The sequence below is a fragment of the Vulpes vulpes genome, chromosome 16 (assembly GCF_048418805.1).
Source record: "Vulpes vulpes isolate BD-2025 chromosome 16, VulVul3, whole genome shotgun sequence".
NCBI classification, from domain to species: domain Eukaryota; kingdom Metazoa; phylum Chordata; class Mammalia; order Carnivora; family Canidae; genus Vulpes; species Vulpes vulpes.
In genome coordinates this window covers 19786228-19812196 of record NC_132795.1, presented here as the reverse complement: position 1 = coordinate 19812196, position 25969 = coordinate 19786228, and the positions used below count along the sequence as shown (strand labels likewise).

At 40.2% G+C, this 25969-nt stretch overlaps 1 protein-coding gene and 1 non-coding gene across 9 annotated transcripts in view; both read left to right on the top strand.

The window, feature by feature from the left end:
• The window catches only part of KIAA2012 (KIAA2012 ortholog), a 122754-nt gene that overhangs the window by 66463 nt on the left and 30322 nt on the right, over window positions 1–25969 (top strand). For all 8 annotated transcript variants that reach the window (XM_072741970.1, XM_072741967.1, XM_072741964.1 and 5 more), the window contains 2 exons: window positions 1164–1301; window positions 10597–10666. In XM_072741970.1, coding sequence (XP_072598071.1) covers window positions 1164–1301; window positions 10597–10666 — 208 coding nt within the window. The remainder of the gene's footprint in view (window positions 1–1163; window positions 1302–10596; window positions 10667–25969) is intronic.
• On the top strand, window positions 8698–8804 carry LOC112922948 (U6 spliceosomal RNA). Its single transcript, XR_003235561.1, has one exon. It is a non-coding gene; the product is annotated as a U6 spliceosomal RNA (small nuclear RNA).

Sequence of the window (25969 nt, the reverse complement as noted above, 5' to 3'; positions counted from 1 at the left end):
TTTGCATCTTAGAAAGATCACCTACGTTGCAGTATAGAGCATGGGCTAGAAACCAACTTCAGATCAAACTTTGTTGTGCTCTGAAACATGACATAATTTGCATATTGTGGTAACAGGAAGAGAGCATGGCCCAAGAGATTGAAGAGGCCTTGGGGCCTTCCATTCTTCCTTCCCTCTTGCTAGATTTGTTCATATCACTCTTCCTAACACATCAAGTAAGCTTGCAAATAAACTGGAATTTTACTATAACTTTATCTGCAAGGTAGATTTGATAACCATTTGTGGAAGCCATAGAAGCATTGAAAAGCTCTCATTAAAAAAGGAGTCTGGGGCGGGGGGTGGCGCCTGGGTGGCTCAGTTGGTTAAGCATCTGACTTCGGCTCAAGTCATGGTTCCAGGGTCCTGGAATGGAGCCCTGCATAGGACTCCTGCTCGGGGGGGAGTAAGCTTCTCTCTCTGCCTGCTGTTCTCCCTGCTTGTGCTCTCTCTCTCTCTCTTCCTTTGTCAAATAAATAATTAAAATCTTTTTTAAAAGGTGGAGGGTGGGATCGCTGGGTGGCGCAACGGTTTGGCGCCTGCCTTTGGCCCAGGGCGCGATCCTGGAGACCCGGGATCGAATCCCACATCAGGCTCCCGGTGCATGGAGCCTGCTTCTTCCTCAGCCTGTGTCTCTGCCCCTCTCTCTCTCTCTCTGTGACTATCATAAATAAATAAAAAAAAAATTTAAAAAAAAAAAATAAATAAAAGGTGGAGGGTGGGGGAGCCTGGGGCAGATGGTGATTTCAGCTCTGCCATTTACCAACTATTTGGCTTTGGTCAAGTTACATTAAGTAACTCCCAGAGCCCCTACTTCCTCATCTGTGAAATGGGAATAACAAGAACAGGGTTGTTGGGAAGATTAAATAAAATGATTACAATCCTGAAACACAGGAAGGTCCTTTATCCCCCTTTCCCATTATACTGATCCCAGGTATGAATTAATAAGTCTTGGATTATCCTCTATACATCTGGGTCCCCTGTGTCTTCAATGGTAAAAATAGGTGTTATGACTAGTGTTCCAACGATGAAAAATTACTTTCTATAAATATTTGGGGATTTAGACTAGCTCTTGTCGCACTGTATATCATTCCTATGAAAGTTGGGCTTTCTGCTTCTCTTCACAGGGAGCCCAGCAGTCCTTGGAGGCAGCAGCTCAGAAGACAGGAGAGCCTCAAAGTTGTATAAATAAAGGGCTGATATGTTCAAACAGAAAAGAATTTTACACGCGCAAGCTGCACATCGACATGACGCCGTTCCTGAAGGTGATCTCACACTGAGAAGACGAGGGGTTTTATAGACACATACACAGGCATTCCAGTTAATACATTTCTGCATGGTACAAAAACAGCTTCAGAAGTCCCTCAGAGTTCCTGCTTTATCAGAAGGGACAGAAAATAGGCAGTTTGTAGCAGATGAAGGAAGAACAAATTAGGACAGTAATCACAGCCAGCCATCGGGGACAAATCAGTTGGGTGTCTGGTTTGGGTGGTGGGGGACAGAGAAAAGAGAGGAGAAAGGATAACCTTGAACTACCTCATAAAACAAGCAAATATAATTCATTTTATCTTGGCAGTAGCTAAAATAATTGTTACTGTTTTATCACTGTGACTGGGTAGAGCTGGTGTTCTGACTGAAGGAGAAGACTGATTCTTGGTAACTATTTACAAGTCAACTGCATATCTTCTTTGGATGTCTGACCTTATTTTCTGTTTCCTAAGAGTTCATTATTCTCCTAAGCTCAGCATCATAACTAGTTAAGGGTACTGAGAGTTCCTGTGGTGGGGCGGGGGGAATGTCATTTGTCCAGCTTTGCGATAGTCTATCCTGCCCCAGCATCTAACACAGTGCCTGGCACACGGAAGGTGTTCACCGAATGCCCCATAAATTGGTCCTCTTCTTATCCAACAGCCCTCTGGCTTAGGGTCCTCTTCTTATCCAACAGCCCTCTGGCTTAGGGTCCTCTTCTTGTCCATTCTTTGCCCCCCTAAGAGCTGAACGAACTGGAAATAAATGATCAGGGAGTAAAAGAAACTAATCAGGAACAAAGCAAAGTTTGCCATGGAAGGATCTCCAATTCTTTGTACTACCCTAGAGAACAACACCCCAGGCCCTTGATAAGAAGTGACTAGGAAGAACGGAAACAGAAGAAACCAAATACATGCAGGGTTCATGACGGTGGCACCATCCAATGCTGTAAACTGTCAGAGACTTAGGAGGTCATGAGGGTCACCCTCCTAACGTCAGCTAATCTAGAGTTCTCAGGTTACATCTTCTCTGGGCTGTTCCAATCCTCACTCTGCAATGTGGGGCTTTGATAAGGAGTCAAGTATTTGCCCCAAATCTATCTCACTGCATGGCTAGGCTCAGTTTTCCTCTGTTTCCTCTCTTATATAGGTTGTTTCCCCATGTAGCAAGGTGGTCACTGACTTCTCTAGATTATTCTGGAACTAAATCTCATTGGCCCAACTTGGGTCACATGCCCATGCCCAAATGAATCACTGTGGCCGGAAATTGAAATACACTAAATGACCCAACCTGAAGTTACAGGGACAAAAAGTGGAGTGGGTGGGAATGTCTCAAAAAGGAGAAACAGGGTCCTTATAACCACAGTAAGAAAGAATGATTCTGGACAGGAAAAAAAAAATCGTTACAAGTTTTCAAAATAATTATTATTTTCAAAGATTGTATTTATTTATTAGAGAAAGAAGAAGTAGGGGGAGGGGTAGAGGGAGAAGCGACTCCCCACTGAGCAGGGAGCCTGATACAGGGCTCAATCCCAGGACTCCAGGATCATGACCTGAGCTGAAAGCAGATGCTTAACTGACTGAGCCATTCAGGCACCCCTCAAAATAATTAATTTGTTATTTATATTAGTTTGCTAGGGCCGCCAAAGTACCACAGGCTAGATGGCTTAAACAATAGAAATTTATTTTCTCATAATTCTGGAAACCATAGGTCTGAGACCTAGGAGTTGGCAAAGTTGGTTTCCTCCGAGGCCTTTCTCCTTGGCTTATAGGTGGCCATCTTCTCCCTATGTCTTCACATGGTTTTCCCTCTGTGTGTGTCTATGTCCTAATCACCTCTTCTTATGAGGGCACCAGTCATATTGGATTAGAGCCCACTCCGATGATGAGCTCACCTCATTTTAAGTTTTTAAGGACTGTATCTCCAAGTACAATAACGTTCTGAGGTACTGGTGGTAGAGGTCAATATATGAATTTTGGAGGAACACAATTCAGTCCAAAATAGTTATAATAATGAAACTACCTTTTTTTTTTTTTTTTCCTTAGCATCAGTTTAGTTCTCCCCTTAGGGCCTAAAGAATTATGGTTGGTACTTCCCAGGATGGGATAAGATGAACATCATCACTATTCACTCATTCAATCCCTAGTGAACATCTGCTACCTACTGTGTCTCTGGCCCTCTCTGAGCATTTGGAATACATCAGCAAACAAAAGAGACCAAGACCCTTGTCCTGCCCTAGGCAACATGTATAGTATATTCAAAGGTGGTAATTACTATGAAAATGAGATAAGTATATTTATGGAGCATCTAGAAATTACAGAATTTAGAGTGTAGAATTTTACAATAATTTTTTGTTCATTTAGTGTCCACAATGCTTTCGGGTTACACTTTCTGTTCAGCAGTGTTGGCACCATGTTATAGAGGGGAAGGCATTGTCATCCCTAAGGCCCACGTTTCCGTCCACCCTTTGCAACACTCACAGAAATTGTAATTTTGCCTGCTTCTACAGAGGACTTACAGAGCACACAGTAGGCTTTCTGACTCCCAAACTGTCCTTGCCCAAAAGATGACACCTTTTCTTGGGAATGTTCAGTGTTAAAAGGTCTCCTTAGGTAAACCTTCCCCTTCTTGACATGGTAGCTCCTGGATTCTTAGGAAATCCTAAGTATTATAGAAAAGGACAAATCTCAGGTCTTGTGTAGAAAAGGATGGTGAATTCAAACAGAGAAAAGTCCTGTCTTCAGGGATGCCTGGGTGGCTCAGCGGTTAAGCATCTGCCTTTAACTCAGGTCTTGATCCTGGAGACCTGGGATCGAGTCCCACTTTGGGCTCCCTGCCTTGAGCCTGCCTCTTCCTCTGCCTGTGTCTCTGCTTCTCTGTGTCTCTCATGAATAAATAAAATCTAAAAAAAAAAAAAAAAAAAAAAAAAGAATAAATAAAATCTTAAAAAAAGAAAAAGAAAAAAAGAAAGTCCTGTCTTCAGCATGTAGAGCTTTATAGAAACCAGCTCATTCTACACATGTCATTCATGCATTTCCTGCCTATCCACAGGGCATTTCATTCATTTTTCCTGGTGCATGTAGGAAGCGTTGCACATTTCAGGGGATGAGGGTAGAAGATAAAAATATTGAGGCAGAAAAGGGAAATGGAAAGAAATACAAATAATCATAATTGCTGACATTACTGAGTACTTACTTTGTGCCAGACTCTGTTCTAAATTTTACATGCAAGAACTTGTTTAATTCAAAAAAAAAAAAAAAAAGAACTTGTTTAATTCACAAAACAAATATAAGAAATAGGTAACATCCCATTTTACAGATGAGAAAATGAAGGCATTGGGAGATTAAGTAATTCCCCAAATGTCCTACAGTTAGTAAATGACAGAAACAAGATAAAGACAGCCTAGCTCCAGAGCCCATGTTTTCAACCATCTGCCATAAAGCCTCACTGCAAACCCCAAATGAGTGACCTTGTAACACTTCCGGGACTGTGCTTCCTATTTAGTAAAATGGAAATAGTAATACTGGCATCTCCATCCCTGCCTCTCAACAGTGAGGCAAGAATTACATGAAATAATAACCTTAAAAGAATGTTCATACCTACAAAAGATTCAACTCATAAAGGAGAAAGGAACAAACATTCATTGATTCCTGCATAGGACCAGGCCCCTCACATATTTAGAGCTTTACTTAATTTTCCCACCTCCTTCCTGGTGAGTGTGCCAATCTCTGCTGTACAGATGAGGAAACGGGACTGGTAAAATGAGCTGATGATTGGTGACATGGCTGCCAGCAGAGGGAGCTAGGACTCAAAGCCACAAAACCCACAATACCCACAATGCCTGATCTTGAAGAGGTCAGTTTACTGTTCCTGTGAATAATTTAATTGTACATCTTTGTTGTGGCTTCAGACCCTAGGAGAGGAGCAGAGACTATATATATATATATATATATATATATATATATATATATATATATATATATATATATGTATTTTTTTTAAGATTTTATGTATTTACTTGAGAGTACCAACAGGGGGAGGAGCAGAGGGAGAAACAGGCTCCCCACTGAGCAGGGAGCCCAATGTGGGACTCGATCCCAGCATGCTGGGATCCCAGCAGCTTCACCCGAGCTGAAGGCAGATGCCCAACCAAGTAAGCTACACAGGCAGCCTAATATATCTTAATCTCAAAAACACAAGATAACTTACAATGTTCATAAATTGGTTTTCATTATTAAACATGTGGGACCTTTATAATACACAAGAAAAATTGTACTACCTTGAAATTAAAACTTTTTTTTTCTTTAAAATTTTATTTATTCATGAGAGACATACAGAGAGAGGCAGAGACACCGGCAGAAAGAGAAGCAGGCTCCCCGTCGGGAGCCCAATGCAGCACTCAATCCCAGGATGCTGGGATCACAACCTGAGCCAAAGATGGACACTGAACCACTGAGCTACCCAGGCGTCCCTGAAGTTAAAACTCTTAAAAGACACTGCTCACTTTGGCAGCACATATACTAAAACTCTTAAATGATATTGACTTTCTTCTGTTATTAAGGTGTTGAGGGGGCACTGGGTGACTCAGTGGTTGAGCATTTGCCTTTGGCTCAGGTCATTATCCTGGGATCTTGGGATCGAGTCTCGCATCAGGCTCCCTGAGGGGAGCCTGCTTCTCCTCTGCCTGTGTCTCTGCCTCTCTCTCTCTCTCTTTCTCTCTGTGTCTCTCATGAATAGATAAATAAAATCTTTTTTTTTTAAAGGTGTTGAAATTAGACATTTAGATGCATGTATTGTGGTATGTTACACAGAATTTCCAAATGTATTTTCCTAAATAAGCCTTTCAAGAAGAAGCCTGTACAAATATTTATTATGACTCCCATTTTATAGATAGAGTGAGGTTCAAAGATAGGTCATGTAGCTGGCTGCAGGCCCACTGGAGCCCCACCTCTGACTCCTGCATCCTAGGCTCCTCCATTCTCCTGGAAGCTCCTCATGAAAGCCTGATGTGGGCCTATGTGCATGAGGGTAGTGGGCAAGACTAGTGGAAGATTCTACAAGAAGGGATGAGAACTTCAGGTCACCTGGCGCAGCCCCTGTCAGTTGAAGAAACCAAGTTTCAGAGTCTGAGTAGCTCCCACGATCTCTAAGGCATGGAGTGTAGGAGTCAGGGCCTCCAGGGTAGGCAGTCTGGCTCCAGGACCCACATCCCAACCATTCAGGCAACTATGTCCTGTGTCTGGTTTCAGTGCTACAGTTTATGTTTACAGAGTGTTTGTTACTATCCCCACTCACTCCCGCCCTATAGGACCACACTGCTGTCAGTGCTCTTTCTAAACACAGCTCAGTCCTATCACTGGTTTGCTTGAAATGCCTTACCATATCCCTATTGGCTTTCTGGTTAAATCCTGGCATCAAAGTTGTATTTCTTTTAGAAAAATATAACAAATCAATCCTTTTTAAAACTCCATACTGCAATCTACAAGATCTGGCCCATATCTAATTCACACTTGTCCATGCACTGCAGCCACACCAAGCTACCCCCAGACCAGCACATTGCTGCTTCCTCTGCGGGGAACTACCCTACCTCCCCTTCTCTGCAAGACTTAGCACCATGTCCCCTGTAAACAAGCCTTCCCCAGACTAATTTAAGCTTCACCTCCTGTGAGGTCCTGCAGAAACCTGTCATAATCTGTCACAGCATTTATCAGAGCATTGCAATGCTGAGGTTTTACATCGTTTCTGCACAAGTCAGTGAGCTGTTTACAAATAGATCTTTCAGGGGCATCTAGGAGGCTCAGTGGTTGAGCATCTGCCTTTGGCTCAGGTCGTGATCCCAGGGTCCTGGGATCAAGTCCCACATTGGGCTCCCTGTGGGGAGCCTGCTTCTCCCTCTGCCTTCTCCCTTTCTCTGCCTCTCTCCCTGTGTCTCTCATGAATAAGTAAATAAAATCTTAAAAAAAAAAAAAAAGTACATCTTTCAGCTTGGAGCTCACAATGCCTGACACACGACCTGGCACACGACACTCAATCAGTGTTCATGCACTAAGTGAACAGATGATGAGCAAATGACTTGGCCAGAATACCAAGCTGGGATCAAATTTCCAGTCCTTCAGTTGTTTCGCTCACTCAGCAAGTGTTATTATGTGTTTCAATCACTTGGTTTAGTCATTTATAGTAATTTATACTAAAAATGACAAATTGCTTTTTATTTGGTTTAGGGTTTTTGTTTTGTTTTGTTTTGTTTTAAAGATTTTATTTATTTGACACAGAGAGAGAGCAGAAGTGGGGGGGGGCGTGGCAGGCAGAGGGAGAGGGAGATGCAGACTCCCTGCTGAGCAGAGAGCCTGACGACTATGTGGGACTCTATCCCAGGACCCTGGGATCATGACCTGAGCCAAAGGCAGACGCTTAACTGAATGAGGCACCCAGGCATCCCTGGTTTAGGTTTTTTTAAACTGATACATAGTTGGCATACAATGTTATGTTAGTAGTTTTAATTTTTTTAACTCAGATTTTGAATTTGAAATATACTCAGATGGTTTTTGAAAAAATAAGTACAAAAGGGTATGTCAGCTGTTCAGTTCCCTGCCCCTTGGGTTTCACTGTTGCTAGATTCCTGTGTGTCCTTCCTGACCTGTAGTACACATATATAAGGCAGTACACATAGAGGAATACACAGACATACATTTTACACACATTTTAATATTATACACATTGTTCAGAGTTTTACATCTTTTTACTTAATAAATCTTGGAGTTCTTTCTATGTTAATTCTTAAAGAGGTGTTTTTCATGGTTGCATAATATTCCCTTGTGTGAATTACCATAATTTATTTAACTAGTCCTCGATTGGTAGAACTTTTAGGTTGTTTCAAATCTGTTGCAGTGAATGACCTTAGGTGTATGTAAATTCTTACGTGTGTTCATATATCTAAAACACCATAGTTTTTTTTGATAGTTTTCTAAGCAAAAGACAGAATTTCAAATTCAGACTACTTTTTCTAACAGGGATCTGCAAGAATGTTCTTTTGAGTCCCTGATTTCTCTGCCTCCATCTCCCTATCTGTGAAATGAGAAGAATATTTCTTGCCCCTAAAGGCTCATAGCTATATGTTGTTAAGACTGAAGGTTAATCGTTGCCTTTGAAATTCTTCCAAAGGAGCAAACTTGTTTCTCCTTTTTAATCCAATTTCCTGTTGGATTAAAAGGATTTATAAACAGGAACTTGTCTTTCGGTTTATCTCTTTTCTACTCTTATAACTTAGCAGTTTATTGTGACTGAGGTGAGTTTTCCTGCTGTAATTTTTCAAAAAACCTTTCCATTTATTTAGGGATGATTTTTTTTTTTACTACACTAAGGCCAAATCTGCTTTTTCTCCAAAATTAGAACTACAAAAGAAAGAAAATTACTGTGCTCACTTTAGCAGCACATGTACTAAAATTGGAATGATACAGAGAGGATTAGTATGGGCCATGCACAAAGATGACACACAAATTTGGGAAGCATTCCTAATTTTTTCGTACATGTAAAACTAATATACCACTGTATGTTAATGAACTGGAATTAAAATAAAAACTTAAGGGGCACCTGGCTGGCTCATTCAGAAGAGCATGATATGACTCTTGCTCTCAGAGTCATGAGTTTGAGGCCCATGTTGGCTATAGACATTACTATAGAGATCACAAAAATAAATAAATAAACTTAAAAAGCCAAAAAAGAAAGAATTTACCTGCTCTGGCTCTTTTTTTCTAAAAATTTATTTATTCAAATAATCTCTACATCCAATGTGTAGCTTGAACTCAGAACTCTGATATCAAAAGTCACATGCTCTTCCAACTGAGCCAGCCTGGTACCCCAGCTCTTGCTCTTTTATGTCAGAATGTCTCATTGGCTACAAACATGAAGCTAACCAGTAAGAAACACACAAGATAAAAAGCCCCAGAGTAAGAAGAGAATGTCAAACAAAGTAGCAGATAATTCATTGTCTCTTCCCAAAGCAGTATGGATATTTGATAACAAGGTGGAAAAATTGATTGTCACTAAAGATTGAGGAACTTTAGTCCTAGGAGAGACTTCCAGGGTTTTCCATATCTAGTTCCTTCTCTATAACTCAAATGAAGCTGTGGATTCAGCAGAGATCCCAGTGACAAAGGCCAAGAGCTGGCTTCATCAGACACATGTGGCTTCACTTAAGTCATTGACTACCTGCCACATCACTTTGGCTACCAACAAGTTGCTCTTCTAATAATGCTCTAAAGGACAATGGTGACTGTCAGTCTTGGCTACATATTGGAATCAACCAAGAAGCCTTAAAAATGCTCTAGTTCCAGAAAGTTTAACTATTGTTTGAGGGTCAATACTGGGAATCATACTTTTTATTTATTTATATATGTATTTTTAGATTTTATTTATTCATGAAAGACACAGAGAGAAAGAGAGAGAGAGAGGCAGAGACACAGGCAGAGGGAGAAGCAGGCTCCACGCAGAGAGCCTGATGTAGGACTTGATCCCCAGACCCCAGGATCATGCCCTGGGCCGAAGGCAGGCGCTAAACCGCTGAGCCACCCAGGGATCCCCTGGAAATCATACTTTTTAAAGTTCTGCAAATAATTCTAACTGTGCAGCCAGAGTTGAGAACCACTGTTATGGAGACTTCTAGATGGTGGACTGCACAGTTTGTATGACTGGGAGAAAGAAGGAAGAGGGGATTAGATGTGATAAGAAACCATATCCATGGTAATCCTGGAAACTCGACAGAAGGCCAACCTGACGCTTTTGCTTCCCTGCCTTAAACCCTCAGTACCTTCCATTTGTTCTCAAGATAGAGACCAAAGCCCTTAATCTACCTATCTTCAAGGCCTTGGGATTCTGATTCATCCCACCTTTTCCATTCTTTCAGCATCTGCTATCATTGCACCAGTCATGTATCAAGTCCCTAGAGGTACCTTGTTTCTTTTGAGAGTTGGCTTTTGGGTGTGGCATTCTTCTCCACCTCCCCACAACCTCCCCCCCAACAGTTAAGGCCAGCATGGAACCCTGTGCACATGAATAGGCAAGCCTCCCACAAGAAAAGTACCACTAAAACCCCAGTAGTGCTCAACACTGTAGCTAAGCCCACCTGGCTCTTTAGGGCTATTCACACTGGTACTAGACTTCTTGGACACTGTAAGTTAAAATAAGTTGACAAAAAAGGAGAAAAAACAACTAAGAAAACTGGATTTCCTTTTACCAAAGGGCACAGACCACAGGAGTATTTGCCTTTATTTTTGTCTTATGTACTTTTTTTTCTATTATGTATTAATCTCATAGGAAAATGGAGATGAACTGGACTATCATGAAGAACCAGGAGAACCCCTCAGAGAAAATCAAGACACCCAAGGTAGAGATGACTGGATTGGTTTTTAAATGTTATCACAATAATTGTCTGATGAGGTTTGCACTGGTTCAAAGATGTTAATGCAGAATGACCCTTCCATTTCCTATCAGAGCTAGAAGTCAGAAAACATACCAAAGTGCTGAATTCAGACTCTGATTGATCTTAGTGCATCGCAAACCGACTGATGATAAACACATTTTTATATTCTTGGACTTACTGAGAGATTTCTTTCCTGCCAGAGGCTGCAGATTGATGGAGGAGAGTGGAGACTCTGGGGCATCACAAAAAGGCTACTCAGGCACTTCCACTTCTCTGTTCTTCCTGCTTTCACAGGGACTTGGATATGCAGGTTCAGGAGCTGAGGATTCCCTGCCTAGAGGGTTAATATTCCAACAGAGGGGAGGGGGACCAGTGTCTTTAGAGACCCAGGCCTGTTACCCACCACCTGGGTAACCAGAGTTGTGTGAGTGCGGCTTCCTCCAAAAATGATGCTGCATTTAGTAATGTTGATTCTAGGAAACACTGGGCCCAGAACTGGGCTTTTTGGCATTGTTCATATTCCTGAGCTAGACTCAGATCTCTTACCAGGGGGCACATGTGCATCTGTGTGATGCTACAGTTGGGTAGACCCAAGTAGCAGAATAGTTCATTATCCTCATTGCATCTTGCAGGAGTAGAGACTGATATGTGAGAGATTCTTGTGTTTTCAAGGGGTGGATACTGTGCTAGCCAGAAAGATTTGTTTGTTGTTTGATGTACAATGGCATCCAGCAGAGAGAGCAAATAGGGGCCTGTGCTCTGCTCCCAAAGCTATGCACCTCTGGACTGGGAGGTATCCACACAGTGGGGGTTCCTTTTCCTACTCAGCCCTTCTACTGGGGCACCTTGCTTGAATTTACATAGGTGCTCTCTTTAGGCTAGCTACAGCAGCTCTGAGCAGCTGAGTGGAGGACATGGGTCCTGAAGTTGGACTACCTCTGCCTTAACCCCACTATGCCTCAGTGTCCTTAACTGTAGCTGATTATACTTCATTCATAAGGTTGCATGAGAAATAAATGAAGTAATTCATACACAATAGCCCTTTAACAAATATTTATCTTGACTTGGATATCATAATGATTAAATATCTACCTTCTCATGGTCACAGTTTATCAACCAGTGAAATGACACCTCGACTCTCCCTATCTCCTCTTGAATCCATGAAGTGAAGAAAACCATGAGAGCTCATTAAAGATAAATGTGCAAAATCATGCATTTGGGATTTCACCCTAAGCTTGGTATCTTTCTGCTTACATCTTTTACTATTTCTTCCAGTTGATATTCTAGACAAAAATGATGTTTATGCCCATTTTAAAAGGTATCATTGCTGGGGTGCCTGGGTGGCTCCATCGGTTGAGCATAGGGCCCTTGATTTCAGCTTGGGTCATGATCTCAATAGGATCAAGCCCCACATAGAACTCTGCACTGGGTGTGGAGCCTGTCTAAGATTCTCTCTCTGTCCTTCTCCCTTTGCTCCTCATCCCCACCCCTGCACACGTGCTCTCTCTCTCTCAAAAAAATTTTTTAAACATTTCATTGCTTCTGCATATCATACAATAAAATATTATGGTAGCCCAATTTCTGAGCTTGGTCAAGCTTTGAAGCAGAACTTTGCTAAAATAAGTCTCCTACCCACTCCATTTTCTAAGCTGAGTGATAGTAGCCAAGGAAACATGCTCCAGTCTTCAGACGTTTCATATTATAAGTCACATATGCAGAATGTGAAGACTGATGAGACTCCAAGATCTTGGCCAAGTGCAGTGGAGGTTTTAGGCAGTGCAGAACATGGCCAAATCTAAGCAATGACCAAGTCAGTCGAAACAGATTTCCTGTCTCATGATGGAGGGACAGGCTCCGTCTGAGTTCCATAAAGGTTATCCAGACAGTCTTTAATGCAGTGAAATATCACTGCAGAAAACTGAAGAAGGCATTTGCCTGTCCTGAATGATAAATGCTAATGTTTAAAAAGGATTTCAAATCTATGAAGAAAGAAAGGCGGCATGCCAAGGAATTTTTTTTAACTATTTAAGGATCAATCTTCCCCTTATAGGTCTTACGTCTAATTGCCACGATTTCTTTTTCTACGCTAAATTAAGCAGTGATCTTTGTGTGTTTAAATTATGAGCAGTGAGCAGTACGATGCCCACTGAGAATATCTTAAGTTTTAGACTCGTGAGATTACCAAATGCAAGTTTTCACCAGACGTATCAAATTGGCAACTTCCAAATCAAAGAGGGTTTGGAAAATTGCTCATGTTAAATACAAAACTTTCCTTTCCACCTCTTTTCCCCACTCCGAGAGCCCAAAGAAAGAAAAAAAGTCAATTGTTATTTATTATTTCCTAGGCCAGCGGGCTTTAAACTTCAGTGTGCATCAGAACCACCTGAGAGGGACACTTGGGTGGTTCAGTGGTTGAGCATCTGCCTTTGGCTCAGTTTGTGATCCAGGAGTCCTGGCATCAAGTCCCACATCAAGCAGCCTGCTTCTCCCTCTGCCTATGTCTCTGTCTCTGTCTCTCTCTCTCTCTCTCTCTATGTCTCTCATGAATAAATAAAGAAAATATTTTTTTAAAAAAAGAACCACCTGAGGGATCCCTGGGTGGCGCAGCGGTTTGGCGCCTGCCTTTGGCCCAGGGCGCGATCCTGGAGACCCGGGATCGAATCCCACGTCGGGCTCCTGGTGCATGGAGCCTGCTTCTCCCTCTGCCTGTGTCTCTGCCTCTCTCTCTCTCTCTGTGTGACTATCATAAATAAATTTTAAAAAAAATTTAAAAAAAAAAGAACCACCTGAGAGGCTAGTTAAAATAGACTTAGGTACCCTGTCCCCAGAGTTTCTGATTAGATCTGAGTTGAGGTCATAGAATTTGTAATTTTAGTAAGTTCACTGGTGATGCTAATGGTCGTGGCACAGGGACCACACTTTAAGAATCACTGCCCTGAGCCTTGCTTCTAGAATTTATTTCTCTAAATTTAACAGTGACCGGATTTCATCTGTTTGTTTGAAAATAATGGGGGTAGAAGTAGTGGGAGAGCTGTCAAGGCTGCATCACAGTGATCAAGAGCACTGACAGCAAGTCTGATTCCCTGGGTTCAGGTCCTGATGTCCCCACTTACTACTGCATGCACTTGAGTATGTTACCAAACTTCTCTAGGCATCTTTTTCTTCATCTGTAAAATAGAGGTACTAATACTACTTATCTCATGAGGTAACTGAGAGACAAAGGAGTAAATAAATTTGATGTGCTTATAAGAGTGCCTGGCACACACTAAGTGGTCATTAAAGGCTAGCTATTAGTCTATTTCTTAAAAAAAAACTTTAATTTAAGGGCACCTGGGTGGCTCAGATGGTTAAACATCTGCCTCCAGCTCAGGTCATGATCCCAGGACCCTGGGATCAAGCCCCATATCAGGCTCCCTGCTTACTGGGGAGTCTGTTTCTCCCTCTGCGTCTGCCTCTCCCCCTGCTTTGCTCTCTCTCTCTTAAATGAAAAATAAAAAATCTTATTTACTCATGAGAGACACACAGAGAGAGGCAGAAACATAGGCAGAGGGAGAAGCAGGCTTCTTGTGGGGAAACTTATGCAGGACTCAATCCCAGGATTCCTGGATCACGACCTCTGCCGAAGGCAGATGCTCAACCACTGAGCCACCCAGGTGCCCCTAAAAACCTTTATTTACTTATTTGTTTGTTTATTAGATTCATTCATTCATTCATTCATTCATGAGAGACACACACAGAAGCAGGCAGAGACACAGGCAGAGGAAGCAGGCCCCATGAATGAAGCCCAACGTGGGACTCGATCCTGGGTCTCCAGGATCACACCCTGGGCTGAAGGCGGCATTAAACCGCTGAACCACCCAGGCTGCCCAAAACCTTAATTTAATAGCCATAAATTGTACCTTATCAGGAGAGACTAGTTCTAAGCTGATACCGTGATGATTACTTTCTAGATCAATCTCAGTGACGGGGGGCTTGATTTTGGGGGACTGATTGTGTCCTCGGTGTAAGTCCTTTCACTTAAGGCCAAGTGTGGGCAGCGACCTAATCTGAATGAACAGTCCTGCCAGGCTCTGCATTTTGTGAAAGGCTATGTGGCAACAGTGACATAACCCCTTAGAATGTGGCAGTATTTTAGATATTCTTAGGAGGAGGGGGAGATCTGGGGAGCTCTGCATGACATGCAGGGGGTCCCTAATCAGTAGTCTAAAACAATGGGGAGAAAAGACAAAAGGCAAGTGTTACAGAAACCCTTAGAAACCAGTGAGCCATTTGTATTCTACAAGGAAAAAAAGGTTCAGAGTATTATTGTTTTATTCAAGAGATGGATGTGTGGTAGTTAGGATATTGATATAACCATTCTAACAAAGACCAAGATAAAGTGACTTCAAATAAAATGAAAGGTTTATTTTTCTCCCATGGAGAAGTCCAAACTGGTAGGCAAGGGGTAGGACAGCTCTGCCCCCAGCTTCCTTCTCTCTGCTATCCCCTTTGACTGTTTCCTTCTCTACGTGGTCAGAGTTGGCTCAACATTTCCTCACCCTGAGGACAGGAGAGAAAACATCAGTGTTGGATTCACAGCTGCCTTGTAGGAACACAAATCTCCTAGGTGGCCCACCTAGCTAGGGGAGGTTTGAAGGCCTTTCCTGACTCTAGGAATAAACAGCTCCAGAAGGACCAAATATGATGACTTCCCAACCTGTGCAAAGAAGTAAGGAGTAGCCAGTGTTGCAAAAATTTCTCTAAAGCTATGGAAAAAATAGAGAGATCAGAGGTGTGTGCCCAGGAGTTGAGACAGTGCCACTGCCCCAGAATCTACATCCTGGAAAGTGCAACCCCTGCAAAGAGCTGCCACCTGCTGTCATTCAGGGCTCCTTGATCGTTGATTTGCTCCACGCAAGGCCTACGCAGTCACTGCACACTGCCAGGCTCTGTGATCTGGGGCCCCGGCACTGGGTTCAGAATAATCTGCTAGTTCTTAACAGCCTGGATGGCCTACACACTCTGTTACTGCTTTATTTTTTTCCTTCTGGAAAGTATTTCAAAGTCTTCTTCTATGGTGGGAAGTAATACATCCTTAAGAATGTTTCTGGCTCATTCCACTTAACCCAGAATGGAAACCCCAGGGAAGTCCCCAAAATCCCAGAACACAGCTGTTGCCCCTTGATCCTGAAAATTCTCTTCACCTTCCAGGAAGTAAAGGTTATTTCCAACTTGAGAACCAAATTCATCAAAACCAAAAAGCAGTTGAAACTACTACATTCTAAGAGGTTATGTTACTGTTGTTGCCACACATAGCCTTTCATAGAATGCAGAGGCTGGCAAGACTGTTGGTTCAGATTGGGTCTGCCGCCTACACTTGGCCTTAAGTAAAAGGACTTACACAGAGGACATAATCAGTCCCTCAAAATCAAGCCCCCCTGACATTGAGATTGATCTAGAGACAAGGACAACATAAGAAAAGAAATTGATAGACCAATCTTGCTTATGATCAAAGATGCAAAACTTCTAAATAAAATATTAGCCAATCAAATCCTTAAGTTTCTATATTAAATATATATTTTATGATATATGGCATGTACATATGTATGTATGACTGAATGACTGAATTTGGTTTATCCCAGAAATTCAAAGATGGCCTAACATGGGAAAGTCTGTTTATGTAATTCACATCAAGAGATTAAAGGAGAGGGACACCTGAGTGGCTCAGCAGTTCAGCGCCTGCCTCTGGCTCAGGGCATGGTCCCAGGTTCCCCAGGGTTCAAGTTCCACATCAGGCTCCTTGCATGGAGTCTGCTTCTCCCTCTGCCTGTGTCTCTGCCTCTCTCTCTCTCTCTGTGTCTCTCATGAATAAATAAATAAATAATCTCCAAAAAGAAAGGAGGTTAAAGGAGAAAAACCTTAGAGTCATCTCAATAAATACAAAAGGAAAAATAAATTTATGACATTTGCCCATTAATGATTTAAAATTATCAGACTGGGAACAGAGGAAGACTTCCTGATTTTAATTTTTTTAAAATTTTTTATTCATAGAGATGCAGAGAGAGAGAGAGGCAGAGACACAGGCAGAGGGAGAAGCAGGCTCCATGCAGAGGGCCTGACGTGGGACTCGATCCAGGGTCTCCAGATCATGCCCCAGGCCGCATGTGGCGCTAAACCGCTGCACCACAGGGGCTGCCCAAGACTTCCTGATTTTAATGAAGAGAGTCTACCAAAAACCTACAGTAAACATCATACTTTAATGGTAGAACTTTAAAAGCATTCTCTTTAGAGAAAGCATTAGGATAAGGATGTCCTCTGCCATTGCTTCTATTTCAACATTGTGGTAGCGCAGTAGAGAAATAAAAAGAAAGAAAAGGACAGAAAGAAGGAAATGACGCTGTCATTATTCCCAGACAATAGTATTACTTAGATGGAAAAATCCAAGGGTGTCTACAGACAAATTATTAAAAGACAAACAAAAATTCAGCAAGATTACTAAATATAGATCAGTACACAAAAATCAATTGTGGAAAAACAATAGTGTTCAAAACATAAAGCACAATTTAAAATTTAATTTTAAGATTATTGTTATTATGGAAAACCCCTAATATACAGAAAGACAAACAGAGCAGCACAAGAATCCCACACGCCCATCTCCTGGACAATATTGTTCACCCACATCCCCAACTCCTCTCTTCCATACTATTTTGAAACAAATTTTCCAGGCTTATATCATGTTACCTATATACACTTGAGTACATACCTCTAAAAAAACAAGAAAAGACACTTTTGACATAACCATAATACCACCATTTCACCTAAAAATTAAAGCTATTAATATAATTGAATATTCTGTTTTTTCAATGCCATAATTGTCTCATTATAATTGCTTTAGAATTTGTTTGCAGTTGGTTGGTGTGGCCTTCATATCTCCTTTAATTTATAGGGTCCCCTCCATTTCATTTTTCCCCCCTCTTTTAGTGTATTTTTAGGAAATCAAGTCACTTGTCCTATGGAGTTTCTCACAATCTAGATTTTGCTGTTGCTTCCTCATGGTATAGTATTTCTCTGTCATCTATATTCCCTGTAAATTAGTACTTGGTTCCTCAGACTTGATCAGATTCAATTTTGGTGTTTCCTTTTGGCAAGACTATTTCATGGAAGGCATTGTGTTCTTCCATCAGGAGACATAATGTTTGCTTGTTCTCTTTGCAAGGCCAACAGCTACAGATCCATTCATTCATTAGAAGCTTCAAAATAGAGTTACTGAAATTCTTTTTTTTTTTTTAAGATTTTATTTATTTATTCATGAGAGACACACAGAGAGTGGCAGAGACACAGGCAGAGGGAGAAGCAGGCTCCCTGCGGGGACTGTGCCCACACAGGACTCAATCCCGGGTCTCCAGGATCCGGCCCTGGGCTGAAGGCGGTGCCAAACTGCTGAGCCACCCGGGCTGCCTGAGTTACTGAAATTCTATCGTTCTTTCTCCACTTATTAGTTGGAAACTCCTACCAGAAGGAACAAAACAACTTTCCTCTTCTACTAGGAAGGCAGGATAAATGTAGTTTTTAAATATAATATATATGTATAGTAAATATATCTTACAAATAGATATAAAAAACAATATGTGAGACTCTTGAAGAAATTATAAAATGTTGTTCAATTAAATGAAAATAGACCAAAACAAATATAATATTCTATATAAGGCTGTATATAATGTTCATAAATAGGAAAATGATACTTCTCCCTAAATTAATCTGTAAATTCAGTGCAATTACAGTTTTTTTTTTACATCTCCAGCTGGGTTTTGGTGGAACATGATAGGTTGATCAAAAATTCAAAAGGGGCCTAAAATAATCAATAAAATTTTTGAAGAAAAACAAAGAGGCCTAATACTATAATATCAAAAATCACTTTAAAGTCACATGAGGGACACCTGGGTGGCTCAGTGGTTAAGCATCTGCCTTCGGCTCAGGTCGTGATCCTGGAGTCGGAGGATCAAGTCCCACACCGGGCTCCCAGTGGGGAGCCTACTTCTTCCTCTGCCTTTGTCTCTGCCTCTGTCTCTGTGTCTCTCATGAAGAAATATATAAAATATTTTTTAAATAATAATAAAGTCATATGATATTGGCTTAGGGATGACAGAAGAAAATTGAGAATCCATTCTCAGTTAAGTGGGTGAGAATGCACCCATATATGGAAACAATACATGGCAAAAGTATAAAGAACAGGCTATTTTTCAGTATATAATTTTGAGAAAACTGGTTATCCAATTTTTAAATCTTTACCTCAAAAAATATCAGATGTATTTAAAAAAAAATTTTTTTAAGATTTTATATTTAAGTAATCTCCACACCCAAAATGGGGCTTGAACTCACAACCCCAAAATCAAGAGTCTCATGCTCTTCCAACTGAGCCAGCCAGGCACCCCTAAAAAAGCAAAAATTTTAAACTGTTTTAGAAGAATATGTTTATGAATTTGAGAAAAGTAAAAGCTTCCTACCCATGATTCAAAACATAAACCATAAAGAAAATTATTGACAAATCTGGCTATATTAAAATTTAAAGTTTTTGAGAAGACAGCAAAAACAAAGTTGAAAGACAAATCACAGGGTTCCTGGCTGGTTCAGTCAGTAGAGCATGCAACTCTTGGTCTTGGGTTATGAGTTCGAGCCCCACATTGGGTGTAGAAATTACTAAAAAATAAATAAATGAATAAAATCTTAAAAAAAAAAAAAAGACAAATCATAGACTAAAAGACAATATCTGCATTGAATAAAACCAAGAAAGTATTAGTATCCAAAATGCAGCAAGAACTGCTACAAGTAGAGAAGGAAAAGACAATCAACCCAAATGAAAAATAGCTAAGAGATAAGAAGAGGCAATTAACAGACAGGAAGCCTAAGCAAATGGCCATGTAAAAAAAAGTCAACTTTAAGGGCGCGTGGGTGGCTCAATCAGTTAAGCGTCTGCCTTTGGTTCAGGTCATGATTTCAGGGTCCTGGAATCAACCGCCACACTAAACCCGCATCAGGCTCCCTGATGGGGGGGTGTCTGTTTGTCCCTCTTCTGCCCCTCCGCACTGCTTGTGCTATTTCTTCTTGCTCTGCTCTCTCTCAAATAAAATCTTTAGGAAAAAAAGCCAATTATGCTGCTAATCAGGAAAATTCAAATTAAAACAGAAATATAAGCAAATAAGCAAAATAAGTTGCAAAATTTCTATAAATGATACTATTGATACAAGGATTTAATGGGTAAAATACTATCATGTTGTTTATAAGTGCATGTATACTGTGGCAAAGATATAAACATATGCCTAAGGACTCTGTAGGAGAAGAAAAACTTTTCCTTGACCCTCTTAGAGTCCCTGGCTAGGCCTAAAGATTTAACTGACACAGATTTAAGAGGAGAAAAGCATACAAATTTATTTAATATAAATTTTATGTGATATTGGACCCTTCATAAGAAAATCAAGACCCAAAGAAATGGTTAAATCTGTTTGTTTTTTTAATATTTTTTATTTTAAAATAATCTCTACACCCAACATGGGGCTCAAACACACAATTCCCAAATGCTCTGCCAACTGAGCAAGCCAGGCACTCCAAGCCTAAGTAGTTTTTTTTTTTTTTTTAAGCCTAAGTAGTTTTATACTAGGTTTGATAGAGTGGAAAGTTGTGGGAAAATATGATACAACTTGAAGGGAATGAGCTAAAGGTAATAAATTAGGAGAAACTTAACAAGGCCTGCTTATTTGGATTCCTCTTAAAGTTTCTCAGTCTTCAGAGAAAAAGATGCCTCTTTCCTCTGGGGGGCATTTTTGGGGGCATCTCTCAGAAGTGGGGTTTTTTTTTAAAGATTTCATTCATTCATTCATTCATTCATTCGTTTGAGATAGAGCACACGTGGTAGGAGGGGGCGGGGAGCAAAGGAAAAGGGAGAAGCTGACTCCTTCCTGAGGAGGGAGCCAGATGCTGGGCTCCGGGCTTCATCCCAGGACCCTGAGATCATGACCTGAGCGGAAGGCAGATGCTTATAACCTGCTTCCGGGGAGAAGGGTACAGTGGCCCAAGAATCTTTCCTTCACCTTCTGTTCCTCAAATTCCTTCAGCTTATTAATATTTAATATGCAAAGGTACCATATTTTGGGGCAGTGTGTTGGCTACCACTGCGGGGAGAGTGAGAGACCTGGGATTGTATGGGATACAATGAAGTCTTGGACTGTATGTGAAATGTTTTATTTCTTTAGAGAAAAAATGTGACTCAGATATGGCAAAATGTTAAGATTTCACAAAGCTGGTGGTAAGTACATCCGTACTCAGTATACAATATTTTTTTTCCTATACTCTGCATTCTTCAAATATTTTACAGATTTTTTAAAAGCAGTTGAAAGTTGGGACACCTGGGTAGCTCAGCGGTTGAGCATCTGCCTTTTTTGGCTCAGGGCATGATCCTGGTCCCAGGATCATGTCCTGTATCAGGCTCCCCTGAAGGGAGTCTGCTTCTTCCTCTGTCTCTCATGAATAAATAAATAAAATCTTAAAAAAAAAAAAAAAAGGAAAAGAAAGAAAAGTTCTACACAATTAATCAAAGTACTGCCTTAGTTTTTTCTAATACTTCCTAAGTATCAGGTTATTATATTAGAAGGGGGGTGGCGGCCTCTTTTCTATGGTCCACCTCTCAGAGCTGATCGGGTTTCTTTTTTTTTTTTTTCTGGGTTTCAATTCTAATCATTGTGGTCAAATTATACCAATGTAGAAACTCAGGTTTTGGGCAATACAAATGCGCCCTCTGCTGGTCTTGTAGTGCCCTGTCCCAAAGTTCAAAAGAGCTATGAAGAGCCCTGAATGTCTTCAGTAAAACAGGTTTTACCCACAGATTTTAAGCCATGTTAGGGAATGGAACAGCCCTCCCCCACTCCCCAGAATTCCCCTTGTCACGAAGATACTTAAATCAGCTACAACTCTCTGTTAATACTGCACATGATCCAAGACAATATAAATTGCAAGGTACTACCCCAGTCAACCTTCTCAGTTTCCCTAACCACTTGTACATGAAAAATTTGGTCCCCATGGCTCGCTCTGGAAGTTGATGTGTGAGACAATAGATGCCAACCTTAAAATTTGGGAATGGCAGAAAAAAAAACAAGTAACAAAGGTGGTCTGCATGGGAAGGAGTGGGGGTGTCACGGACAACTTTGCCGATAAAGGAATTAGCTGTGGTATTAAGGGGATGATGTTGGTAGGATTACAGGTGAATTTTTTTTCTTTTCCAATCTTTCTTTAAAGTTATACCTTTAAATAAATAAACAAAATTGAGGAAAGTAAAGTAATTCACACAAGAATCTACACCTCAGAAAGGAGAGAAACCGAGTGGAAAAAAATTAGAGAGGAAGACAAACCATGGAAGAGTCCTAACTCTGGAAAACAAAGGGTTGCAGAAGGGGAGGTGGAAGGGGGGGATGGGGTAACTGGGTGACAGGCATTAAGGACAGCGTGTGATGAATTGAGCACTGGGTGTTATACTATATGTTAGCAAATTGAATTTATTTTTTTTAAAGATTTTATTTATTTACTCATAGAGACAGAGAGAGAGAGGCAGAGACACAGGCAGAGGGAGAAGCAGGAACCATAGAGAGAGCCCGAAGTGGGACTCGATCCAGGGTCTCCAGGATCATGCCCTGGGCTGCAGGCAGCACTAAACCGCTGCGCCACCGGGGCTGCCCAGCAAATTGAATTTAAATAAAATTTTAAAAAATTTTTAAAGAATCTACTCAAAGAGAAAGAGAAATAGGAATTGAATATTAGAGTTTTCCTTTTAAAAAGTTTTTTATGTTTTGGTTTTGTTTTATTTAATGTTAATATCCATCTTCCCCAATAAAATTTAAGTTCCTGAGACTAGATGTTTCTGTCCTACTCCCCAGTGCATTCCCAGGACCTAACACAGTTCCCAGCATATAGTAAAAGTCTAATAAGCATGTGATAAATGAAAGCAGTAAATGACAGTTTTCTCAGAATATAAATCGGTACAAATTTTCTGGGGAGCAATTTGGCAATAGACACTGTGCCTTAAAGACTGTATATCTTTTAATAATCATAGATGTGAACAAAGAGTAGGTCTTTTAATAATCAAAAACATTCCTTTCAAGGATATGTTATGCAAAGTTCTTTATAATTATGAAAAACTTGTAACAGTCTGAATTTTAAAAGTTACATGATTGGTTAAGTCAGTTATGGTACATCTGTACAGTGAAATGCTATGCTGTTATTAAAATCATTTTTAAGGGGGATCCCTGGGTGGCGCAGTGGTTTGGCGCCTGCCTTTGGCCCAGGGCGCAATCCTGGAGACCCGGGATCCAATCCCACGTCGGGCTCCCAGTGCATGGAGCCTGCTTCTCCCTCTACCTGTGTCTCTGCCTCTCTCTCTCTCTCTCTCTCTCTCTGTGTGACTATCATAAATAAATAAAGACATTTCCCACACGTTTCTAAAAAAATAAAAATAAAAATAAAAAATCATTTTTAGGGTAGTCCGGGTGACTCAGCGGTTTAGTGCCACCTTCAGCCCAGGGCCTAATCCTGGAGACCAGGGATTGAGTCCCCCATCAGGCTCCCTGCATGGAGCCTGCTTCTCCCTCTGCCTGTGTCTATGCCTCTCTCTGTGTGTGTCTCTCATGAATATATAAATAAAATCTTTTAAAAAAAAAATAAAATCATTTTTAGGAATATTATATGAGAGATTATAACAAAGGTAAATTTTTTTAAATCTATGAGAATGACTATTATATATGCATGAAAGTACATCAAAATATTTGCATTAATTGTATGCGAGTGATCCTGGGTGAGATTTTTTGGTTGGTTCTTGTTTATTTTTACCAAGTGCCAACACTGTTTTAGGTACTTTATTTGTATTAATATTTTTTCTTGGGACTCCTGGGTGGCTCACTGGTTGACTGTCTGCCTTCAACTCGGCATGATCCCAGAGTCCCGGGATCAAGTCCCACATCAGGCTCCTTGCATGGAGCCTCCTTCTCCTCCCTCTGCCTACGTATCTGCCTCTCTCTCTCAGTGTCTCTCATGAATGATTAAGTGAAATCTTAAAAATATATTTTTTCTTTATTGAGGAATATTTGGCATATGATAAATTATACTTATTAAATCTTATGATTAAGTATGTTTTTTAAAGTGTTAAATAATACTATATTTTTCCTATAAAGACTTTAATGCAGTCAACTTCACTTTTTCTACTTTTTCTCAGGTTTTAATGACTTGTAGTTATTTGATAGGATACAAAATTATTCAGCCAATTACTTTTCTTTCATTGAAACACTAAACATTGCTATGATTTGGGGTGTTTTCCTTAGTTTTATTGAGATATAATTGACAGATAACACTGTATTAGTTTAAGGTATACAATGTGATTTATATGTATATTGCAAAATTAATACCACAACAATTTATTAATATCCATCACCACACATAGTTACAATTGTCTCTTCTTACAATGAGAACTTTTAAGATCTACTAGGTAAGTTTTGATATGTGTATACTCCCATGAAGCCATCACCACAGTCAAGATAAAACATTCATGTTTTCCAAATATTTCCTCATGCCTCCCCCAAATCTAGCCTCCCTTGACATTAGACAACCACTGATATGCTTTCTGTCACTAGAGATTACTTTGCTTTTTCTAAAATTTTATATAATGGAATCATACCATTTGTACTTTCTTTTAGTCTGGTTTCTTTCATTTCACATAATTTTTTGACATTTATACATATTGCTAAGTGTATTAATGCTTCATTTCTACTTACTGCTAAGTAGTATTGATTTGTATGTATACACTAGTTTGTTTATCCATTTGCCTGTTGATGGATATTTATTTGTTTGTTTATTATTTAATTCATGAGAGACACACAAAGAGAGGCAGAGACACAGGCAGAGGGAGAAGGAGGTTTACTGCGGAGAGCCCAATGCAGGACTCGATCCCAGGACCCCGGGATCACAACCTGAGCTAAAGGCAGATGCTCAACCACTGAGCCACCCAGGCATCCCAATTAAAAATTTTTAAATTGAGATAAAATTGATAAATAATATTATATTAGTTTCAGGTATACACCGTAATAATTTGATATTTGCATACACCACAAAATGATCACCACAATAAGTCTAGTTATTATCTACAGTCATCATACAAAGTTACCAAAAAAATTTTTTTTTCTTGTGAAGAGAACTTTTAAGATTCACTCCTGGCAGCTTTCAAATATGCTCTAAATATTATTGACTATAGTCACCATGCAATACATTACATCCTCATGACTTATTTATTTTATATATCTAAGTTTGTCTGCTTGATCCCCTTCACCCATTTCTCTCAGCCCCCTACCCTCTTCCCCTCTAGCAACCACCAATCTGTTGCCTGTACCTATGAGTTTTGTGTTGTTTGTTCATCTGTTTTATTTTTTAGATTCCACATATAAATGAAATCAGGCAGTATTTGTTTTTCTCTGACTTCTTTCAGTTAGCATAATACCCTCAAGTTCTCTTCATGTCGTTGCAAATGGCAAGATTTCCATTATGTGTGTGTGTGTGTGTGTGTGCGCATACATGTATACACACCCCACACCTTTATCCATTCATCCATCAATGGACACTTAGGTTGTTAACATATTTTGGCTATTGCAGATAAGGCTGCCATGAACATAGGGGTGTATCTTTTTGAATTTGTGTTTTCATTTTCTTCAGGTAAATAATCAGATGTTAAATTGCTGGATAATATGTTGAAGAACCTGCATATTGTTTCCTATAGCAGCTGCACTAATTTACATTCCCACCAACAGTGCATGAGGATTCCCTTTTCTCCACATCCTTGTCAACACTTATTTCTTATCTTTTTGATACTAACCATTCGAATAAGTAGGAGGTGACATTTCATTGTGGTTTTGAATAGCATTTCTCTGATAATTAGTAATGTTGACCATCTTTTCATGTGCCTGTTAGCTGTCTGTATGTCTTCTTTGGAAAAATGTCTGTTTAGATTCTCTTCCTATTTTTTAATTGGTTTAATTGTTTGGTTTTTTTGCTACTGAGTTGTAATGTCTGGGTTTTTTAAATCAATTTCATTTGCAATGTTATAACCACACTGGGGTTTTAAGAAGAAATTTAAACACACATAAATCTCCTAATCTAACATGTTATTTTCTTTTTCTGTTTTTTCTTCCAGCCCTTATTCATTTACATATATATTTTAAAGAGTTCTAACAGACTGTTCTATAGTTTACATTTTTACTTCTT